Source organism: Syngnathus leptorhynchus, chromosome 4 (genome assembly GCF_054491065.1).
Source record: "Syngnathus leptorhynchus isolate UIUO chromosome 4, UIUO_Slep, whole genome shotgun sequence".
NCBI classification, from domain to species: domain Eukaryota; kingdom Metazoa; phylum Chordata; class Actinopteri; order Syngnathiformes; family Syngnathidae; genus Syngnathus; species Syngnathus leptorhynchus.
Genome location: NC_141198.1, coordinates 5992492 through 6015095, shown reverse-complemented (window position 1 = coordinate 6015095; position 22604 = coordinate 5992492). Strand labels below are relative to the sequence as shown.

The following is a 22604-nucleotide window of genomic DNA, read 5'->3' as shown; positions in this document are numbered from 1 at the left end:
TTGTGTGACTGCTGTCATTACAATTCTCAATCTAGCCTCACCATTCCAATTTCAACATTATCTAGAACTTCACATCCCAAAAAATTCTATTTTCCTGCTGTTAACACTCTATTTTCCATCCCAAATTGTTCCCGTTCATTCCCAATGATGCATTCAACATAACAAATGACCAACATTCCCATTTGTAATTCAAAATTTTCAGCTCCTTCAATTAGCCTTGGGAAAGATTTCTATGATCAGGTTTAGGACCTGCTTTCGAATGGTTCAAGTCATATTTTTCTGGAAAACAATTTTCTGTGAGTATCAGCTCTTTTTCATCATCTTTCAGTATCATTCGATATCTTTAAATGTATTCCACTTTTTTGTTTACCATCATAATTCACATTTCTACCAAGATCATTGTACATGATCACGTAAAAGTAGACTTGCATTTGGTGAAAACTTGACGGTTACTGAAGTTTACACTCCACTCATGTTTAATATTTAGTTTTTTTTGTCCTCACGTAACTAAAGTTGTTTTTTTTCATCGAACTCAAAATCATAAAATGTCATTGTCAAACCTTACTGAAACTTATGGGTCAAGTTATAAACTCACCTTTGTTATGACACATGATAAAAGGTACGCCTATATTCATAAACTGGAAATAATTTGATTTGTTGAGCATATCTGACGTTATAGTGAGCACACGCAAGCAATTAAGAACAACTGTAATGTAATCTATTACAACTGCCATTTAATATCTGTTGTCCTAATTCATTGTACTGTATGTTATTGCTTCTTCTCTGTGGTGGTGATCCAAATGGTCTTCATGTTGTATGCAGTTTGAATTTAATGACTAACAAAATTGACAATGTTATGAAAGGCTGTATTTTGTACAATGATTTCAGTTGAAAAAAAAAAAAGACTGACAATAAAACACTGGATTTATTTAAATGGTCGAAGTCAAACTTCTTTATTGTCCCAAGTAAATTACATCAACTATTATCCTGGCAAAGTCTACTCTGTTTGTGTACAGCTGTGTGATGGACCACCTTAAAATGATTGGGATATTTAAATTATGATATATAATATTGCTATTTACAAATAGTGATATTAAATCCATCAAAAAGTTGTTCTTCTTTGCTGCAACGTTGCTAACTCATGGGATGAGAGCTCAAGACTACATAGAGAAAATAAGGTCACACCTGCTTGCATTCTTATGAGCCCAAACGTCATTGAGCAATCAGTGCACAAATATTTCAATGAAAAAAATGACATGGTGATTCACATTCATTATCATTGACCACAAACTTGATATTCAAGAACAGAACATGCTTGTAGAATCCTCGCTGTTTTAAAATATCAGAGCACGCGTATAAAGTAAATTTTTTTCTTATATTCTCCGCTCGTGCTCTTAAATGCCCCTTGTTGAGGGCCGGAGTTTATATTCTAATTGTAAGATTATTATTATTATTATTATTATTATTATTATTATTATTATTATTTATAAAACTAACACTGCATAAACGCTGTATGATATTAGCATCATCAAGAAATCCCTACTAAATCTAACTTGAGCTTTCAAATGAGTATATACATCTTTTTTCTCCGATTTTTTTTTTCCAAATTCCAGAGTCGTGTGTGGCGATGTTCTGCCCCTCCTCTAACTGCGTGGGCTGGAAAATATGGGGGCGCAACATCACTCCTGCCTGTGGAAAATGATGTTGGGAAATATAAACACTCTGTACTGTTTCGAGGAAAACGCATCTCAAGGTGTGGTTGAAGGGTGACGATTGCGACAAAATATTTGCTTTCACTTCGAAGTGTAAGTGATTCAGAGTACTTATTCGAATTACACTGAAGAAGATGGAGATACACATCACTACCTCGTGATGAGCGCACTTTTTACGCAGCGTGGAGACCCATGTGGCCAAATGCTCCAAAGGCTGTGGGACTACTTGAGGAGTGAACACAAGGGGGTCCTACTCTCCCCTTACCTACCCGCCTTTTGGGCTTTCTTGACCCACGTCACGTTTTGCGCACCTTTCCTGGTGCTGGACCACCTGGCCGGTGTCAGTCAGCGACTCCGCGCGTGGAGAATCTCAGCGGACGAGCCTCCACCGCAATTACGCGCATGGTTGAAGTGTCTGTGGAAGATTGCGCTCCAATACCTGACCGTTGTGCTCCCCGCAAGCGCGCTCCTTCAGATATCAAGGAGCCCCCCTCAACTACTCGAGCGGTCTCCAACCAGCTGGCAGCTTTTTGTGGACGTCTTTTCCTGTTTCCTGTTTTTTGACACGCTTTTTTTCTTTTGGCACCTCTGTATGCACAGGTGAGAAAAAAAATCATTCTCGACATATAATCACATAAATTTAAACAAACTTATCGACTACTCATGATGCAGACTTACTATCCTAGAAACAAAAGTACTAAAAAACGGTCAAATCATTATTATTATTATTAGCAGTATAATACCTGAAACTCACTCGTGCATGAAATGTTGGCGCTTGTAAAGCAGCCCATTCTGAAAATAACCAAGTTATAATGTTTACACATTGAACTTCAGTTTAAAGCGGAAGACAAGTATAACATTTCTTCACAATAATATATCTTTGTCTAAAATTTCTTCACAATAAAATCTGTTATATGCGCCCCTTATCGCATTATGATTAGTATTTCATTTGCGGAATGTGAAAATGACATCACAGTTGCGCATGGCTTAGGTAACTGTTTTTATGGTTTGGTCATGTGACGTTTATGCAGACCCTTTTAAATATGGAATAACATGAAACATTTGGTTTCCATATTTCCATTCAAAATATTAAACTTCCATAATTATGATTATTTTAAAGATTTGGGCTTCCAGCTCAAGAAACCCACCAAAACAGGAAATGGAAACATCTCAGTTTTTCCAGAAACAAAGGAATTAGGATAAACTAAATCAATCAAAATCTGATATTTTCAAAACAACGTCAATCTATAATACTTGGTTGGGAATTCCCTTTGCTTTAATCATGGCCTTGATGCAGCATGGCATTGATGCAATCAGTCTGTGGCTGTGCTGTCAAACATATCAATTGAAAGTATAGTTGGAGGGCACAAAGTGGCATGTGGAAAATAAATCGTTGTAGTTTAGGGTTAGGTGCGGTTTCTCAAGCCTAGAGGATACGAGAATCTGGCAGAGACCCAGAGCGAGTGGAATGAGACAGAAGTCTCAACTTCATAAACCATCATATTGAAATGCAGCCAGGAGTTGAGCTACAACTGTTGGGTTTCTTGGATTAAGCCACTTCTGAGCCTGAACCAACAAAGGAAGCGTCTCAACTGGGCCAGTTCTCTGATGTAACTTAAGTGAACATTTAATTCAGGAATCAAGGTCCAGGTATTTGGATGACGGGTGAGGAACAGAACCCAAGCTACATGAGGTCCAGTGTGAAATGTCCACAAAAGTCGTGATTTGGCATGCAACATCCAGTGAAGGTGTTGATAAATTCTGCTTTCTTCATCCGAGGTCACCACAACAGTCCACTAGAATGTGTTGGTGGACTTCATAATTCTCTCTGCTGAGGATTTTAAAGATAGCATTTTCTTGCCCTAATTTGTTCCTGGCTTTTGGCCAGGCCCTGTTTGCTTTTCTTCTCTGATGAAGAAGTAGAGTCTTGGCGTCGGAGGCGCTTTTGAGTGATCTCTGCCATCTACTGTTGAGCACTGTTATTCCAACCTTTAACTGCTCAGCTCCAATTAACATTTTAATTTTCCAAAACGATTTGAGTGTGGGTGTGAGCTGCCGCAAATTGCTCCTCCCTCATCGAAAGTCACATGGTGCTCCTGGTGAATGGAAATGGAAAGTCCCCTGAGTCACTTGCACATGACCATAGTGCATAGTGCGATTTATTAATCGGGGTTCTTGCCCTTGATTCGTTTCTTTATTGTGTTGACTTTTCTATTCCCTGATATTGTTACGTAACCTAAAAAGAGATACAGAAAGCAACAGAGCAGGACAGATGAGGAGTTGGGAGCCAGTAGCCAACATCTATTTTTGTGTAGGAAAGAAAAATACTGAATTGATGAAACACAAATAACTTCTTGTCCAACATTTTTATTGTAATAGCCCCCAGTGGTTTCATGGCAGTGGCTCAATCCATCACAGAAGCATACCAAATGAATAAAGTAAACAAAGATGAGAAACTGCAGTTCCCTCAGAAAGAGCATGTGAAGCTACACTATGTTTACACTTAATGGGTTGCATATATAATCTTGATCCCCTTCCGTCTTCTTAATCAGAAAAAACTCAAATGTTTGCAATCTTTGAGGCAGAAAGCCAATTTTCACGATGTTTCAGCACCCCCCAAAAAACTTTTGGGCGGCCTTTATTTTCTTTCAACTCTTGTCATTATCCAAAAGTTAGGTATCATTGTATTTGACCAGTTATGACCATGTGGGAGCATGCTGGACAAGTTAGGTTGGCAAGTCCGCCTACCAGTTTCAAGGTTTGGGTTTGAGTGTTGGCTCCAATCCTTCCTATGTATGAGTTTGCATTTTCCCCCCACTTACTTGAATCTTTTTTCCGTCAAGTAGCCCTACTCATCTTCTCCTGACATTACAAAAGCATGCAATCATCATCGGTTTAAAGTCCGCTTTCCAGGCAGCGCTGGGTTGGACTGGATTCTCGATATGGCTTTCTTCCACCAGGAACGGTCCATGGCCATCTCGTGGTTGATGCCAAGTGCCTTCGTGTCGGCTACCGCGGTCGTCTGCCAGGTCTTTTTAGGCCGACCACTGGGTCTTGTTCCCTCTACGTTATACGACATGACTTTCTTCACTAAGACTAAATTGTAAGTCACATATATGTGCAAGTCATAAGACTCATACCTTAACCTTGAAAGTAAAGGAAGTCAAGTCTCCACTAAATTTCGAGCAAGTTGAGTGGGTTAAGCAAGGCACAAGTCCAGTTTTACAGTCTTATATAAACCACAAAGCCAACATGAAGCTTAGCTAATGTTTGATCATGAGTAAGCTAAACTCTGGAGCTAATTAGGCTTGCCTGGTTTTGTTCATTTTGTAGTTGCAGATGAAGTTTGATGTCATTGTTGTTTGGCATCATCGCATACTGGTGCATAGCCAAGTATTTTACACTACATGTAAAAAAGGTTTCTTTCAAAAACAAAACAACATGGCACAGTGTCAAGGCAAGTTTTGAAGTATAAACGGGCAGGCTTCTCGAGTCATGTTCAAGTTTACCAGTAAGTCCTCTCATACCGTCACAGTAAAGTTTAGGCGTCATAAGGTTTAGCTAAGCAAGCCCCAAGTCCTAAAAATTGAGTCCGACCCAAGTCAAGTCATGTGACTTGTTCCCCCACCTCTGGAAGCATATTTTGTCTTGACTGTGATTTCTGCTCGTTTGCTTCTTCTCAGGTTCCTGTGGCTCTACCGCAACATCCATCAACAGCACCACCAGCACAAGATAACGTTCGCCCTGCAGGCTCAAGATGCCAGCCCCCTGGAGTTGCTCTCCCTGCTGCTGCTAGCACAGATCAGCACCTGTCTGGTGAACTGTCACCCTCTGAGTCAGATCCTCTTCCACATTCTCAACACTTGGCTGGCGGTGGAGGACCACTGTGGCTACAACTTGCCCTGGGCTCTGGACAGACTGCTGCCCTTTTTTGGCGGGGCCTCTCACCACCATACTCACCATCGTCGACATAATGTCAACTTTGCACCCTATTTCACCCATTGGGACCACCTCTTTGGTACATACAGCGGGGACTGAGACTGTATTCAAGTTTCATTCATAAATGAATGAATGTTATAGCAATATGAAGTTAATGTCAGAACAAAATGGGCAGTGTGGAATCTAGTCTAAAATCTTTGCTGTTGATTTTACAAGACGAAATGTCAACTCTAAAGCTAGTAATTAATATATAATAATGATAATAATAAAGTGATTGTAAGAACTACAGAAGGTTATGCAATGCCTATACCTCCTGACTTGAGAAACTGACTCGACTCTCTTTTAAATTTTAAGTCAGGTCTCAAAACGTATCTTTTTAGATCTGCCTGCTAATGTTTTTATTCATTTTCATTTTATTTCTTATCTCATTTTATTTCACACTTTTTCCCTCTTCGATTGTTTTATGACTATTTTGTTTTATTTTACTCCATGTTAGGGGACCTTTAGGCGCTGTCAAATAAAATGTATTATTATTTTTTATTGTTAAAGTATATATCTTTCATTTATATGAATTGCTCAGTTGCTCAGTATTGCAAGTATCGAAAAAAAAGTAAAATGTTGATTGCAAGTATACTATATTATTGTAGAACGTTAATGTCAGAATTCTGTGTACATTTGATTATATAAACTATAATTATTTAAAATAAACGGTCCCTTTTCCACGCCACAGCTGTTTCCACTTTCTGATGCACTTGATAAGCCCGTGAAAGCATGAGAGCAGAGCATAGACTCAAGCTCACATTTCTATTTTTCTGCCTCGGTTTAAGACCTTTGTGCCCTTACGGTCTCCTGTTCGTCTTGTGATGAACCCGCAGGGACCAGATTAAGAAACCAAAAGCATAGGGGCGGCGAGAAATCCCCGGGAATGTCACACTTCTTTTTGTTTTCCTTTATTGTTTTCTGGTTTATCTTTTACAACAGAAACACTGACACTCAGATACTTTAAACACAAATACACTGTCTATTTTCTGATGCAGTTTTTGCCAACATTTATTAAACCAGGGCACATTTTTCACATCGGGGGAAAAAAATCATGGCGTACTATTTTACAAACATTTTCCAAAAAGTAGATACTCTAGGTTATGTACTTATTTGAAGAACATTTCATTGTTCTGCCTGTGACGATACATCACTGGCAAACACATATTTTTTGTTGTAAATAATTGATAGATTTACTTTTATTGACTTAGATTATATGTCATTTGTAATCATGATGAGACTGGATAAAATCCCAAGGCATACGTGATGATTTCTCATGGCACACTAGTTGGGAATAATTGTTCTGAAGTTTGCATATGGAACCGTGCCAAGTGTAACGATTCACATATGCATTTTTTTTAATGGGAAATGTTCTTACAGCAATTGCTATATGCCAAAACTATGAGTTTATGAGTAGAATTTCACAAGTTGCATAATAGTGTTAACATCTGTGTTCCATTTCTGACTTGCTCAGTAAGGCTCCCCAGCATTTCTCAATGCAAATTGTTCAAAGATGTCTGAACGTTTCGTACAGATCTACGGGCTCAGTCAGCGAGTCAATGTTTGCTTTGGGAAAGAAGGAGAACGCAAGAGAAGAGTGCTGGGTGGTGGTGTTAGCAGGAGATGGGTTGATAAAAACGTGACCCAAAACGGAAACGATCATTACAGGCCCAACGTCAGAGTCAGGGCGAGCCATGTAGCTGGGCCCCACATGTTTGCAGCGAGATACACGTCGACAGCCTGCCTGCTGCCCATTTCTTGATGTCAGTGTAGCATTATGGGATGTCGGGCAGCGTGGGTACATTGTGGACTCCTCCCTTTGTTTACTCGCTGCAAGGTACACACCGCGATGGATCACGTAGGCTAAAATCCAGCACAAGCAAGCAGTCAGGCTGAAATTGTTTCAGCACTTATGTCAAACAAGCAAGAGAAAAGACACAGAGCACTCTCTAGGATTTGTTATCCTTTGAGTAAATACAAAACACTTCCCATTTCATCACATTTCCTGAGAATTGGATCTTGACTGACAAAGGCCAGATTCTATTTCACTCTCATTTTGTAAATATTCAATTAGTGTGCTTTACATAGCTCAGACTGCCTTGTTAAAAGTCCTTGCCCTCTGTTCTGCTGCTATATTTAGTTCGATTCATTTATTGAGAGGTCAAGCACGACTTGCAAGTTTTGGTTTCTGGCTTTTTGTTAAATGTGCTGCCGTCTCAGTGGCTGTGGGTGACATCAGCGCAATTTGACCAAATATAAATCTTGTGATGACATGAGATCATTATTGAATACCATCATCGCATTTTTGTCTGAGCTCATTTTTCTAATTCATTTAATGTTCACTTTTTTTTTTTTTACGTGGAAAATTGTAAGTATGTGGGCCGATTGTTGTGCCACTGAATTTGACTATGGACCATCCAGATCCAGGGAAAGACAGCAGCTCGCCAGTCTCAAACAGCTGACCATATTGTTCTTCAATTCTGTAGTGATAATAACAAAGCACCTTTGTGACGTGTGATATAAGTCATCAAAATGATTGATTGTTCACTTTACAGGATTCAATCCTACAGCTAAAAGATTTATGAGAAATTACAACACAGTAAACTATTGACTACCTCATTTAAAAACTCTGGCACAAGTTGTGCTCATTCCATAATAATATACAATTTTAGCCCCATAGGAACAGAAGATTAGTTCTATCGCTTAGTAGTAAACTTCTACATGAATGTGAACAAGAACCACCAAAATTACAATGCATCATAAAATGATATATTGTTAAATACTATGTTTGTACACACGGACTTGATCTTGGATTTCATTAGCGTGAGTGTGTGCGTTTGTGCGTCCGTGTCGTGAGTTGTAAGTTTCATTTCATGTTTGATCAGACCTTTTTAATAAGACCCAGGTCCAGCCGCAGGCGGTCCATTAAGTGCTCACGTTTACTGTGCTGGATTAATAAAACATACGCTGCAAAACATTGACAGAATGTAGTTTAAGGTTATGTTACCCTCTGAGACAGCTGACTTTTCCTCTTTAGTACCACTTTGGATGTTTTGGGGGTTCTGTTGAACATGATTTCTAATCAAAGCGGGACGTCAACTCAGCGCACCGTTAACATCAATCATCTTTGAACTGCATTTTGTTGGTTATGGGCCAAAAGGGAAATCAGTGCTCCATTTTACATTACAGAGGTCTTTTTGTAGTCTGGTTTTATATGCTGCAGCTGCAAACGCTCTTTTTTTTTTTGCCGTCGCATTTCATCACAATTCCTTGAGATGCTCAATGCTCAACTTCAAGGAAAAAAAAAATTATGCTGCATATTGCCTGCAAACAGATGGCCTGGATCTGAATGGTCTGGAAAATCGAGTTGAGGTTCAAAAGCAGAATGTTCAGACGTTGGCGAACAGTACGCTGTTAAAGTCCAACATTTCTTTGTGATGCCAACAAAGAAGGGAAAAAGAAACGTTTTTGATCATCACGAAACCTGAAAAGTGAATTTATGAGTGGTCATTGTTAATTTCTCCAATAGTCATTGATTTGTAATCAACAATAATCAAAGAAGAAAATCATGTTCATTGGAAAATTAGGATTAAATGTGAATTGACTCATCTCCCAAGCAGACTCAATAACTGTTCCACTGCATGATGAAAAATGACATTACGCATTTGAGAGAATTCTATTGGATCACATCCTTTATTTACAATCTTATTGTGCGTTGGTACATGAAAAGAGTGAGACAATATCTCAATCCATTTTCAGGATCCTACAATTTGACAGCCAAGTCATCGTCATTCAAATCATTTTATCAGTGTTCAGCCTCATCAACAGGTTTTCCATCACAGTCAAAGTCAGCAGCACACTATCCATTTTCTTCATTAACAGTCACTCTAATCACGTTCCCATGCTTCTTTGTTTGGAAGCCATGGGTGAACTCTGACCTATGTGCTGATACCATTGGATGAAGAAAGCAATAGAGAAGAAGCAGGCCAAATGATGCTTAACAATCAAGAGGGCTCTTTAGCTCAAAATGGCCAGCCTCATCTTCAATGGAAATACAGCTAAATGACAAATTTACATTTAGTGTTTGACCCTCTGCCACTTTCTTGAGTCATTTTCAGCTGAAAGATCCTCACGATAGATATGTTTCCTTTAAAAAAAAAAAAAAAAACACAATAAATTAGAGCAATAAATAAGTGTATTTATTACAAGCAGCAAAGGTATCAATAGCCCTATAACAAAAACAAAACACAATTTTCTTTTGAGTATTACCTAGAGAACTTAGCTTCTTTTTGTTTTTCCCTGACTTTGGTCCACATATGATAAATATTCCCTTCCAGAAAGGCAATTTACCATAAAAGTGACTGATGATCCAAATGAGAAACAGGAGGTGCCAGGTCACCAAGTTGAGACAGTGAGACTAGGCTAGGAATGTGCTCAATCCTTGCCCCTTGTTTTGCCTCAATCCGTCATGCTGCCACCTCAAACCTTGTCGAGAATGACGTCCATGTTTGATCGGTGGAATACGTTTCTCAATGTCAAACACCTTGCTATCTCTGCAGCTTGGGTGTTTATATGTGTGGGGGAGCATGTGAAGTGGGGAAACTGGGTAGGGATAGATAACCCCGCTCGTCGGACCCTTGCGCGGTGCCTACGTATCAGGATCCTGCAGAAGGCGAGCCTGGAGAGTTCAAGTCTTGTCAGGTTGCCTCCAGGAGGTCATTTCACTGCAACGGGGAGCATGAAGTGCTGATTAGTGTTTGCATCAAGTGGGGAAGGCGGAGATAAGTGGAGAGGAAAACACATGTCAGGGGGGGATGGAGCAGGAGGGGGACCCTCCGGCCCACTGGTTCCCACAGACACTGCAGAATGTGCTTAGTTAGTTCCTTTCGGAACGTCTTGTAACTTTGAGTCACGCTGGCAAAAAGACACCCGAACGTCACTCTCGCAGCGTGACCTGATCTCCACTGTCTCACTGTGTTGGCAGCTAGCCTTCATGAAAATATCGTCTTTTCGGTCTCGACGGACAAAATCCACGCAGCCTGACAGGACTTTATAAATAGTGATTAGATGCACTTCCGGTCCTTTTGAGTGGAGTCCAATGATTGTTGTTGTTCTTGAAAACAATCTCAATGTCTTTCCTCAAGAGTCCAGCTATCTACAGCCACACTCGGCCACAGCCATGCCTTCGTACTTGTGCTTGTACGTGACCACGCCTGTGTCGTCCAGGTACAGGAGTGAGATGGGATCCAGCTTGGTGGCCACGCAACACGCTCGTGCTGTTTTCTGAGGACTGTGGATGTTGACCAGCGTTTGGACGATGGCGTGTTTCGTGGGCGTGACGTGCTTTGTTAGCGGGAATGAGCAAGTCCCGGAGCACTCGTAGGCGTCATAACTGGTGGGCGCCAGGATCCAACTGTCCCATCCAATATCTTTGAACACTACGTGAAGAGGTTGTCTCCTGCAGTGGTTTCCCTTGGCGTTCCGACGGATGCGTGAGCTTGTGTCGTAGATCAGATTGGAGCGCATTTGGAGAAGGTCGGCCTCATCCGGCTCTGACTCGCCGTGGCCGTCCAGATCGCCCCACAAGTCATTCTCCAAGTCATTTTGCAGGATCACGTTAGAGGTTTCGTGGTCAATCATCTCTTCCAGCTCCTGCTTGTTGTCTCGATGGTCACTGCTTTCATCGTTGGAGAAGACAATCAAAAGAGGCTTGTGTTTGTCCTTCACGTTTGTGTCAATCTTCATGTCCCCTTCAGTTTTCCCGTTTTTGCTTTGGTGTGTGACACGTTGCGTGTCATCTTCACCGGCCACGCTGGCAATGTGCACTTCTAAACGATGTGTGGTTCCGTGTTCAGATTTACGCCATCGCTGCACCGAAGCAGTGAGGTTGAATGCTTCCCAGCCGTTGTCAGTGCCATACACCTGTCTGGAAGCCAACTCCACCAGCTCCAAACGATCCTTTTCAATCTCAAAGTCATCTCCTCTTGCAAAATTCTCCTCTGTGCTGTTGTCATCTTCGTCATGACGTACCAGTTCGTAAATAGTCACTTTGCGGTCGACGCCGGCAAACAGGTGGCGATCAGTCTGGATGAGCGTGTAGAGGCGGAGCTCGGCTGCCGTGATGTGTTCGTGATGGGGGACTGACACGTTGAAGAGGAGTGGGTGGCGCCTTACTCCCCCAATACCAACCGTGCTTGAAGAGTAATCTGGGGAATAAAACAAAAAACATTACGAATGAATTAAATGTTGGTATATTAGAAGGATATGTTAGTATTAAACCATACCAACGTATATGAAAATATACTGGTCATCAATTTTACATAAACTACTAAGTGTTTTGTAGTCCAATCCAGTGGAGCTTTGGAAAAGTCCCAAGGAATGAATTCACTATTTTTCACTTAAGGTTTTATTGTTTTCATTTAGCACACAATGAATAGAATCTGACAAAGGGGGGGGACAGTAAGGACACTCACATTCCATAATATTTTAGTCTTGACTACTCTGATCGACTTAAGATCTTATATGCTGTTCCTCTTTTACTCATGCAAATCTCATCTTCTCAATTCTATACATTTCCAACTGGCGTCCGTTGAATCTGGTTACTAAGTGTTTACTTTAAAACCTCATCTAATCCCTTGCATAGTGTGCGTTTTGTAATTTGGATGAGTTATCAGTGATTAATGAGGATCGGCACAAAAAAGGTAGCATTGCGTCATCAATAACATCATCAAGCTTTTTTTAGCACTTTAGATTGGTCAATAATTTGTATAACCCACAAGTGTCAGATCATAGTATGCAGTTTTGAAAAATGTTGAGATCCACCAAAATGCAACTTGTGAGATTTTCATGCTACATCAATAAAGTTCTTGTATTGTTTTTATTCGTGGAGAATTGGCAATATATGCGCCTATATAAAGTCAAATTTGAAAGTCATCGACAAAGGTTGCCATACCCTCATTCTTGAAGCTGCGGATGATGCTGGCACTTGGCGCAGAGGAGCGGTCATTGGCAAAGCGGTTGTAGAGCTCCATCATGTACTCCGGTGGCTCTTCTCGTATGCTTCCAGGTGGCAGTGGAGGTGGACCCAAGACAGACAGGTTGAAGGTCTGCAGGAACTGCTCTTTTAGACTCGCGAGCACACCCTGCATGATCAGATTGTTGTCCTGCTCCGCTTGGGAGGGGTCCGCCGCCCTTCCCAGTCCATCTCCCAGTCCCGGAGTGGGTCGAAGCCTCCGGTCAGTGTTGGAAATCGGGTTGCTCTCGCCACAAAGAGGCCCCAGGAGCAACAGTAGAGAGAATAGCAAAAGCAAAGTCTCAGTGCCGCAAAAGGTTCCCAGAAGAGAAACCCAAATTCTCGCCATGGAGAAAAAAATTGCAGTTAGTGTCTTGTTGTCACGGTCAATAAAAAGCGTGGTTGACCTTTGCTGTGACAATGTATAGTGCCTGAAGTTAAGCCTTTTGCAGCTTTGCTGTTGGCACAGCATTTAGTCTTGGGCGCAGCTATTGAGCTACAGGTCCAGTGGCAGTGTGACAGAGGTCCACCTTGTCATCTCTGTTGTCTTGTACTTTCTTTCTATGCTTTACACTCCCTTCCCAGTTTTTTCTCTCAGTCTCTTATCTACGATATGGTAGGCTTTGCTTTGCTCTGTGCGTGTGTGTGTGTGTGTGTCTGTGTGCGTGTGCGTGCCCTCCACTTTGTGTGATGCTGAGCATGTGTTATCTCACAACTTCCTTAATGAGGATTTTGTAAACACTATCCTGTAGCCTCTTCCTTGTGGAAGCGCTATTTTGTTTGGGTGGGTGCACCAGAGTTGATTTTTTTTTTCATTTGTTTATTTGCTTTGTAAATGGCAGAGTTCTGCACGCCGTTGTTGATGCGCCATTGAGCATTTCTTTTTGACAAAGTACACCAGTGTGGCAATGCCATGGCATATTAGAGGACATTAAAACACTTGTCTAAGTGAAATTGAAATGTAATGAGCTGTGAGTCCCAATGACCAAAAATGAAGGATGCTCAAATCTTTTCACTTCATTTCCTGATGAGTACAATAGAGGTGTGTGTGTGTTGCACATTGCACTATACTGTCAAGTGTATAGGAATATAAATTGGATATTAATGTCATGTCAAGATTTCATGTGGACAGTCCCACACTGGCATATTTTAATATATGTCCAACTGAGTGAGACGCAATGATTCGATGTGTACATGCTATAGCTCACCGTGCCCTCACCATTTCCTGCCGTGATAATAAAATGGCCTGCGTGCCATTGGGAAGAACATTCCTGCTCACCACCTGAACTCGCGACTGTCGCTCTCATTCCAGAGCTTCTTTGCCTGACCCGGAGATACACTCAGTGCGTCACCCAGATGGGAAGCAATGGAGCATTTCCCGCGTCTGCCATTCATCTGCCACGATGACACATGACAGACGTGGTCTTTATCTGTTGCACTCTTAAACTGCTGTTGCAACTGACATTGCACCTTCCTGATGACCCATTGAAGGTTTGATAGTAGCCTTCTACACACACAAACACACACATACACTATGTTCCTGAAATTTTCCACAAGACAAAAACAATTCAAGAAATTCAACAAGAGTTTCTGTATCGATGCCATATGTACATTCCATACATCGATCTATACTCGCTCCCTTACCGACTAAAATAAAAGACCACCTTCTTAATCCCAACCAGGGTCTCCCTGAACCCCATCAAAATCCTCTGTGTCCGTTTCTGAGGAATCAGACTCAGTCGTCTGGTTTTTTTCCCCACTGACAGTCAAATATTTATACATCAGTAATGTCACCTAAAACTTACTTGAATGGTTCCGAAAGTATTGGGGTATACATTCAACTTTTTTTTGCATAAGAGTTGGTTGTTTATCTCAAGGAGGCGCCCACTAAGAGTTTATTTGGTTTTGATAAAGCACTATAGCAGTGCACTCCATTTACCCTTTATAACTCTGACTATGCTAGTATGTAGGTACCACACCTGTGTAAATAAATTGTCCAACAGATTAGGAACGTTTGTTAACGTGCAAGTGCATGAAATTTGGGCATTTCATCATTTCCACTTCAAAATAACATCAAAAGATAAAAGATTCTAAGTGTGTCGCTGCAAGTGCCAAATCTGCAAACAAACACTGAATGCCGAGACCTTTCATTCCTCGGGCATCACTCACCAAGGATATTGCCATGTGGGCCCAGGATCAACATTGTCAATTGACACGGTTAATCTCTACATCAACAAATGCAAGTTAAAACTCAACCATGTAAAGCGAAAGTCATATAACAGCAATAACCGTGGCCAGCTTTCCCGGGCCTGAGCTCATCTGACATGGACTGACACAAAGGGAATGATTGGGGCCAATTTTTGTTTTGTTTAATTATGAAGGCCTGGCATTTGAACAGAGGGGTGGAGACTTTTTATTGTACATTACGTTGACTTTGTTGGTGTATGGAGCTACGTCTATTTTAACTCTTTGTTGTGCTTGATGGAATCATGACAATGATAACACAGAACAATATTTAGCAAATACAAAGAGACTATACTGCTCATTTTCACAAACTGCTCTGAAATCATTCACTAAAAAGCTATATAGATGGCCTGTGTCAATGAAACCCTCTTTTTCGTCCCAGGATAGCACAAACCTATAGTAATTGCCATTAAACCCGAAGCTGGAGTCCATGAAGCAGATTACCGATTTTGAAGCTCTGAAACAACCACAGACTATCAATTGTCAGTATTTGTGCACTCCACTTAAGTCACAAACCTACCTTGAATACCAGCGGTAAATGAAAATGTGCAACTTAATATTTCAAGCTGCAGTCCTTTGTCGCTGTGTGTTACAGACCATTTCATTTGTCACCGTTCAGCGCTGCAGTAATACTTGCTCATATGGTGGGTAGACTTGATTTACTCAGCTGTACATTGTAAAAAACATGCATATCTTTTTTTCCTACAAAATATCGATATTCTGTTCAAATTGGCTGGTGATCATTGCATGATGTGGAAAGCCTGTTGCCCAAAGTCAGCTGGGATGTGCTCCAGCTCAATTGCAGCCCTAATGAGAATAAGGGCAACAGAAAATGGATGGATTCCCGTACATAATGTGCAAATGTGTTAAATGGTCATTTTTATTCCGTACATATCTCATATCTAGGATTTCTTGCATTTTTTTTTATTATTTTCTAATCTACAATTATTTTATTCTGAAAAGTAGCACATTGTCTCAACTCGACAATAAATTTTAGCATGGCAGAGGCGACATCTGCTCCGTGTGTTGTGGTCAATGACACATGGGGCATTCGGCCACCTATTATTATGTTGGCAAGGTGAAATGAGGCATTGGTTTGAGATAGTCGTTAATCCAAGCAGACGATTTAATGGGTCAAAACATCTGAAAAACTAACAGCCTGTTACATCTCCTATAACATTGGCAAATAATGACCAATAATAACCAACTATAAAACAATAACATTCCCCAACCGTTAAGTGGGAGTTTGAGGTTTTCGACTGAGAAATTGCTGAATATCTCGTTGCAGTTCTTCATTTCGTCTCTGAGCTTCATCTCGGCTTCGTTCTGCATTTCTGAGGCATATTTCCAAAGCTTCCACACGGCGTCGCTCTGCCTCCAGAGTAGACTGAAGTTCAATCACAGTGGCCCTCAATTCCTTCATCTCCTGCTGCATTCTGATAGACACGATAAGACACAATAAGAATCACTGGCTCAGATATGATGGCTCCATAAAAAACATATCTTAATCCTTCGTAGTGTCTTGGCGATCGACCGGTCAATCGCGATCGACGTATTTGGCCACCCCTGGTCTAGAACTATGCCGTGCAATACCCCTTTGGAGGTCTGCTTTTTAAAATGAGCTTTTTAATACCCATCCGTCATTCATGGTTCAAGCCAAAAGCCCAATGTCCCTAGCGTGTTCTACGTATGTATATTTTACTTTGTAGAAAAACTATGGAAGTTTGAGCCCGGAACTTCTCAAGTGTCAGGCCGAGTAACCACTGTGCTGTATTGATAAAAAAAAAAAAAATGGAACGTTAATCGCCACCTGTCAAGACACTGCTGGTTGTCTCTCGTTTCTTCAGTCCTATTGTTGACCTCCTGACTTAAAGGACTCTGTTCCAAGGGCTCAACACTCGTTTGGGCCTGAGCAGGCTGCGAGTCACTGTCAATTGTTTTGGAGTTAGAAGTAGTGGAAGCAGTGTTACACGCTCGGGACTTTACGTCTCCCTCCTTGATTCTGGTTGGTAAGCCTTTTAGAAAAGATCCAGAAGTGCGGAGATCTAGAATCTTAAAGATGTCCTCTGACAACGTCCCACTCTTGTCTTGCACTCGTTCATGCAGGCGACTCCAGTGGGTGATTGCGCCAGCCCTTGCCGCCATCCCCGTGAGGGGGCAATTGAAAGTAGGCATAGTTTGGGTGCGTTTGCGGGGGCTCCCAGACCAGTTGTCAGAACACGACATGGAATCTTGCAGGACATCAGGAGCACCGCAGTTTCCTCTCAGAGGAGCGTGACTGTCATTTTCCTCCACATTGGGAGACTCCGAGAATGAAGTTTCGCCCATCTAGAATACAAATAATAATTATGAAATGGTTTTGTATGTATGCTCTATCAAACTGGACAAAAATGAATTATACTGTGCCATGCATATTGTCTGGAGCAGTTCAGGGTAAATATTGATTTAATTACTTGAAAAAAACATAATAAAATAAAAAAAAAACAGCATACTCACACAGGATACCTACATTTAAAATGTATTCATTCGAGTTAAATTTGTGTTTTGCGAATCAAGCTTGGCTGCAACAAGTTCGACAGCTTGTTGTCCTTGTTAGATAAAAATTGGAAATCTGAATGGTTTACTTTGAATAATAGCTCATCCTTTTACTTGCATTCAACCAGAGCATTCTTGAGGGGGAAAAAAAAAAAGTATTTTCAGACCTCAGTAGAGCCCCAGCCAACAAAGTTGCGAGGCGAGTTCTTCTGGTTCTCAGCTTTGTTGGAAGGAGGGGAGGGAGGCACGTCGTTACATAGCGGAAACAAAGTCTCGTGTTGTCGGATCATCACCGTCATCAACTTCTGGATGTGAGGAGTTGCTGAGAAGAAAACAAACCCAGATTATTGAGGGTTCATCTTTTTTTTCATGAATTGAAAGTAATCTTCTCATGGGTGGACATGTGTCTTCGTTCATTTTAAGATTAGTTTTGTTATTCTATTTATACAGCCACCTACTCCTGACCACCTGGGTAAAAAAGATTCCTTTTATTCGTCCGACACGGGAACATTTCAGACAATGAGAATCCAACAGATTGCAGCAGGTACTATTTTCCATCCAAGTTCTGGGTTCTCTAAATATACGATAGTTTAGAAACAACATCAAGCTTAGCATGTCAGTGCCGACAAGACTTGGTGTTTCCTTTTCCTGAACGACAGCTTTAAACTTCCAGGAGCAGATAAAGGTGCCAGGTGCCAGGCCAGATAATTGACTTTTGGGTATTTTCCAATCTTACTGGAATGTTTTTCCCCACATTTCTCCTGCCTGTTGTGGGGAACATATATCAACTCTTTATCTGAGTTTTCTGAAGAATTTGAAGGGTTTGTAAAAATAATTTTTGTTTGTTTTGTGGACCCTTTGAGATATCCATTATTGTATGTATAAACATTGAATTATTGTGGGGTTTTTATTTATTTATATTAAGACAGGATATGTGTAAAAAGTATTTAGAATCGAATTTATTTGAGATATTTAAATTCAACGATTATTTTGTTCGAGAAACAAACAGACTCTCAAATCCTGTTGAGTTCGTAATTTGAGGACTACCTTTAAGTGACGACCAAAGCAAATGGAGGGAAATGACCATACCCTCCATGACTGAGATGGGGTCTTCTAACTGTGGTTTGAGCAGGTTGATCCCCATCACTGTGGCCAGGTTTTCCACGTTCATCTTGTTGACTTTAGAGTTCAGCTGAACCTCAAATAAGAACCTTCAGAACAATCATGTACTGTGTTGCACTTGCTGTTTTGACTGATTTAATTGTGGCTGTCATGATGTGTCAGCTCACCGGCAGACATAACTTAGCAGGTTGTAGTTGAGTCTAGGGAGAAGGGCGATCTGTTTCTCTAACTTTTCCTTAACCTGAAAGGACACGTTATGTTACAGGAGGACACACGAGCTGGGAATGTCACAGTCACAAAGTATAAGTAAATCAATAGATGTGCACAGAAAATATTTCACATCTTGACAAATATTAATCATTCTATTCTGTCTCTTTCTCGAGGTCAAACATACTTCTTCATTGGTAGAATCCAGCGTGCTGATGCAGTCCAAAAAGTCTTGGTACTGAGTCCATGGCACCACAGGCTCGGGCAGCTCACGCAAGTAGAGTTTGAGCAGGGACGCCACTGTGTGGACATCTGTGTCACTGTGAGGGAAAGCACACGCACACACACACACACACACACACACACACACACAAAACAGTGCACTGAACATCATCGCTAGTTTACGTTATTTGTTCCTTGAAAAGGGACGTATGGATGTGTAGAACTGACCCTAATAGGACTGATTCTTGTGAAATTTGGTTGAAAAGAAGTTGCCATTAAAACACTTGACAAGTCTTTTAAAATGGTGAAAAAAAAAATACATGCCGGTCTTCTGTCTCATTTTATCTTTGAGCCAAAAATCTCTTGTGATTGTAGTGGCTAATGATGACTGCACAGTAAGCAGTCACGGCGTTCTACTTAACCACAGGCTGCCTAAATCTTCAGCTCTGTGGTAAAACAAAGCTTATCATATTGTGTAACACATACACGCATCCTCTTTCATACTCAGCCAAAACAGGATGTTTTGTCATCTGCCCCTCAAGTTTCTCTGAAGTGTCTTTTAATACAACAACTGTTGGTTTTAGTCTTTTACCACCTTGTTAAAAAACTGAGATCTGCTGAGTGATAAAATGATCTCTCCTTTTCAACTTGTCTGGATCATCATTTGGCCACTTTTCTCAAAATTAATCCACAGCTTGTTTGCATACCGATTTTAGAAAAAAACAACATTTTTGTTGTTGCTCACCCAAATAATCCAAGTGCCAACCGAAAGATCACATACTAGTAACACCTCTAGTAACACATGGGAGATGGCTGACCTGGGGAAGGATGGCCTCTCTCCTGCGTCAAAAGCGTCTCTGAATTGCTTGACGGTGTTGTCTTGACCTGGAAGGCGGAAGATGCCCTCCTCATTTAGACCATGTTCTTTGATAAACTCCACACACTTCTGAACCAGTATGGGCACCATCTGGGTCCCAAAACGTTGCTCATACATTGCTGTATCCTTCAGACTTTTTCCAAACACTACAGGGACAAAGAAAATATTTAACATCTTGATCGACAAGCTCGAACTATTAAAGTAAGCAAACAAAAGCTTATTAAAAAACGGACTTGCTTCATTTTGCGATTGCTGAAGCAAAGCTTTATTTTATTACCCACGAGGATTTGTGGATTCATATACTGTTAAGTAATTTGATGCTACCGAACCTCCACTCTGAACACCGATGACTCTGCGCAGGGTTCGGACCCACTCATCCATATCAGTTTGTGAGTTGGCCATGAACACGTGATGGCATCGCTCTTTATCTGCACTTGTACCTGGCGGAAACAGAGATTGACTGAATATTAAATCCATGAATGAGGTCAAATAATGAATGCATCCGTTCGCCTGTCTGTGTGGAGTTAGTTACACGGCTCTTTTATAAGCATAGATGCAAAAAAGAAGATAAAGGTCACTGATTGGAATATGACTTGTGATTGCATTAACTACCTACCAAGTATTTCTTTAATACAAATCTTACCTGGTATGATTTCAAAGATGAATTTTCCAGGCTCATCTGAGTTTGAGGGGAGTTCATTGACCTTGCTGAATTGAAGTTGGATAAAGCCCTAGAAACAAAACAAAACAAAAAATAAATAAATAAATAAATAAATAAATAAACTAAAAAACAAGGGCATAGATAAAGACTATATAAGGACTGGAGATTTTTGTGCAAAAAAACCCCAAATATTTCACTACTTCTATTCAAAGTGTTAAATCCATGTATACATAAATTAATTAAAAACATTCATAAGTAAATTCTGACATAATTTCTACATTTTAAAATGACTGTGATATTGGTTTATATTGATGACCTATATTAACTTTCTTACGGTGGTGAATTCGGATATTTTGTCAGCTAATATAATCAAAATGATTTTAAAATATGAACTACCATTGTGTGGAGAGATTATAACTGTTATAGTATAACACAAGTTTCAGAGTCTTAAATGAAATGAATATTTCCATGGTATTATGTCCAAACACCTTTGTTGACTTACAGCATTAAATAGAGCAAAGAAAAGTAAAAAAAATAAAAAAACAACAACTTTAATTTCCTACCAGGACGGTCGTTTCACGGTCATCTTTGTGGTAGGTCAGAGTGCTCCCCCTCAGCACAAAGTAGCGCTGGTGCCAGTTCTTCACGAGAGACTTTTGCTGTTTCTTGAGCCAGCCAGATTTCAAAGGCCTCTCCATGGACTTGAAGGAGCGTTGTGAGCCCAGAGTTGGACCTGAGCTCCCCTCACCGGTTAGTAAGCTCTTAGAACGCGCTGAACAAAAGAGATAGATGAAGGATGGCAAGACGAATTTTCGTGTCACTAAAGTACCAGAAACATTTGCACTCCTTGACTGCTGCAAAGCTCTTCCTCTTTTTGCGGTGAAAGCCTCAAAGGGTGGAGAGGCCATTTCTTTTCTATGCTTACACATGAATAGAAACTACTTCTTTGTGCCAACCAAGTTCCTCTTGGGTTGCCTACACAGAGTTGTCATAATTTTGTGGCAATATTATTGCATTTGGACAATACACATGAAAGGTCAGCTGTATAGTACCGTGTAGTAGCAAAAATTGACATACAATGAACCCTATTCTGAAGTTAAATCAAAGTTCACTTTTAACATCTTCTGCGTGATGCTGTTTTTGGTCCCATAGTTGCAAACGTTCTTGGAGAAATGAGGCCAGGGCTCACACCCAAGTGCAGTTATTGAGTAATGTTTTAATTCACTGGGCCTTGTGGCTCAAAAATAGTGCACTCCAGGAAACAAGGTGTGTTAGTGTAGTGATCCCACTAACGCGAAACCCTAACCCTAAACCCAATCATAGTAGGCCTAACTCTTTAACCAATTGAGGATTATCATCAAAATACATATGAACATATTTATTTACACGTGAAAAAGAGGAAAAGCAAATAGTAAAACATTGTTTAGATCTATGACCAATAATGCATAGTCCTATCGCCGAGACAATTGTAATGCATTTGACCCACCAGGTGGATCTTCAAGAAGTTAGTTTTAGCACGGCCAGATATTCAAATGATAATAAAGGATGATCTGTCCTGCTGTCATTGAAAGCAGCACGGCCACCCGCTTACCAATGCGAGCTGTCTCAATTTTGAAGGTGCTGAAATCCCAGTTGCGAGGTAGTTTCAAAGACATACTGTAGTCCTCAATTAATAGCGCAAGTCAGTTTAATTTTAGACACACACACACACACACACATGCACACACATACAGTCATTCACCACAAGGCAGATATCGCAAATCACACTTCCTGCTTCCTGTGTGTTCATCTTTTTTTCACCATTTCAAACGCTTTCGATACGTTACTTTGTTTCCATGTACAGACTTGTTTTGTAAAACGTTCTTTCACGGTGATGCATAAAAATGCTCAGGTGTTTTTGAATGACAAATAATAGAACTATTTAAATTTGTCTATTTTTTTTTTTAGCTTTGAGTTCTACATGTATCATGTTGCTGCACGTCATACTATATGTGAGTGACTTATCAATAAGATACAGTTCAACATTGCAATATC

General features: G+C 40.6%; 3 protein-coding genes across 4 annotated transcripts; 1 reads left to right on the top strand and 2 right to left on the bottom strand.

The window, feature by feature from the left end:
• Positions 1 to 1815: 1815 nt before the first annotated feature.
• On the top strand, positions 1816 to 6366 carry LOC147057760 (cholesterol 25-hydroxylase-like). The gene is made up of 2 exons (XM_085910157.1): positions 1816 to 2312; positions 5396 to 6366. The coding sequence occupies exons 1-2, from the start codon at positions 1873 to 1875 to the stop codon at positions 5748 to 5750; spliced, it is 795 nt and encodes a 264-aa protein (XP_085766283.1). The 5' UTR covers positions 1816 to 1872; the 3' UTR covers positions 5751 to 6366.
• Positions 6367 to 9409: 3043 nt separating this feature from the next.
• On the bottom strand, positions 9410 to 13051 carry bmp10 (bone morphogenetic protein 10). Its single transcript, XM_085910681.1, has 2 exons — positions 12643 to 13051; positions 9410 to 11896 (listed from the first exon to the last, which is right to left on the bottom strand). The coding sequence occupies exons 1-2, from the start codon at positions 13049 to 13051 to the stop codon at positions 10842 to 10844; spliced, it is 1464 nt and encodes a 487-aa protein (XP_085766807.1). The 3' UTR covers positions 9410 to 10841.
• Positions 13052 to 16069: 3018 nt separating this feature from the next.
• On the bottom strand, positions 16070 to 22308 carry arhgap25 (Rho GTPase activating protein 25). 2 transcript variants are annotated; one of them, XM_085910680.1, is made up of 11 exons: positions 22162 to 22308; positions 21134 to 21342; positions 20553 to 20640; positions 20239 to 20349; positions 19851 to 20055; positions 18998 to 19130; positions 18771 to 18844; positions 18571 to 18692; positions 17649 to 17803; positions 16757 to 17274; positions 16070 to 16382 (listed from the first exon to the last, which is right to left on the bottom strand). In XM_085910680.1, the coding sequence occupies exons 1-11, from the start codon at positions 22223 to 22225 to the stop codon at positions 16181 to 16183; spliced, it is 1881 nt and encodes a 626-aa protein (XP_085766806.1). In that variant the 5' UTR covers positions 22226 to 22308; the 3' UTR covers positions 16070 to 16180. The 2 variants fall into 2 exon arrangements, with proteins under 2 accessions (XP_085766806.1, XP_085766805.1); XM_085910679.1 differs by lacking the exon at positions 22162 to 22308 and having other exon boundaries at positions 21134 to 21493.
• Between the last annotated feature and the right edge of the window lie 296 nt (positions 22309 to 22604).

Coding starts and splice junctions, on each gene's coding strand:
- LOC147057760 (XM_085910157.1), top strand. CDS start 1,873: ATGAGCGCACTTTTTACGCAGCGTGGAGACCCATGTGGCCAAATGCTC. Junction 2,313..5,395: donor TGGCACCTCTGTATGCACAG/GTGAGAAAAAAA, acceptor GCTTCTTCTCAG/GTTCCTGTGGCTCTACCGCA.
- bmp10 (XM_085910681.1), bottom strand. CDS start 13,051: ATGGCGAGAATTTGGGTTTCTCTTCTGGGAACCTTTTGCGGCACTGAG. Junction 11,897..12,642: donor CCGCAGCTTCAAGAATGAGG/GTATGGCAACCT, acceptor TTTATTCCCCAG/ATTACTCTTCAAGCACGGTT.
- arhgap25 (XM_085910679.1), bottom strand. CDS start 21,478: ATGGCCTCTCCACCCTTTGAGGCTTTCACCGCAAAAAGAGGAAGAGCT. Junction 18,845..18,997: donor TGGATTCTACCAATGAAGAA/GTATGTTTGACC, acceptor GTGTCCTTTCAG/GTTAAGGAAAAGTTAGAGAA. Junction 17,804..18,570: donor CCCCATCTCAGTCATGGAGG/GTATGGTCATTT, acceptor TTTTCTTCTCAG/CAACTCCTCACATCCAGAAG.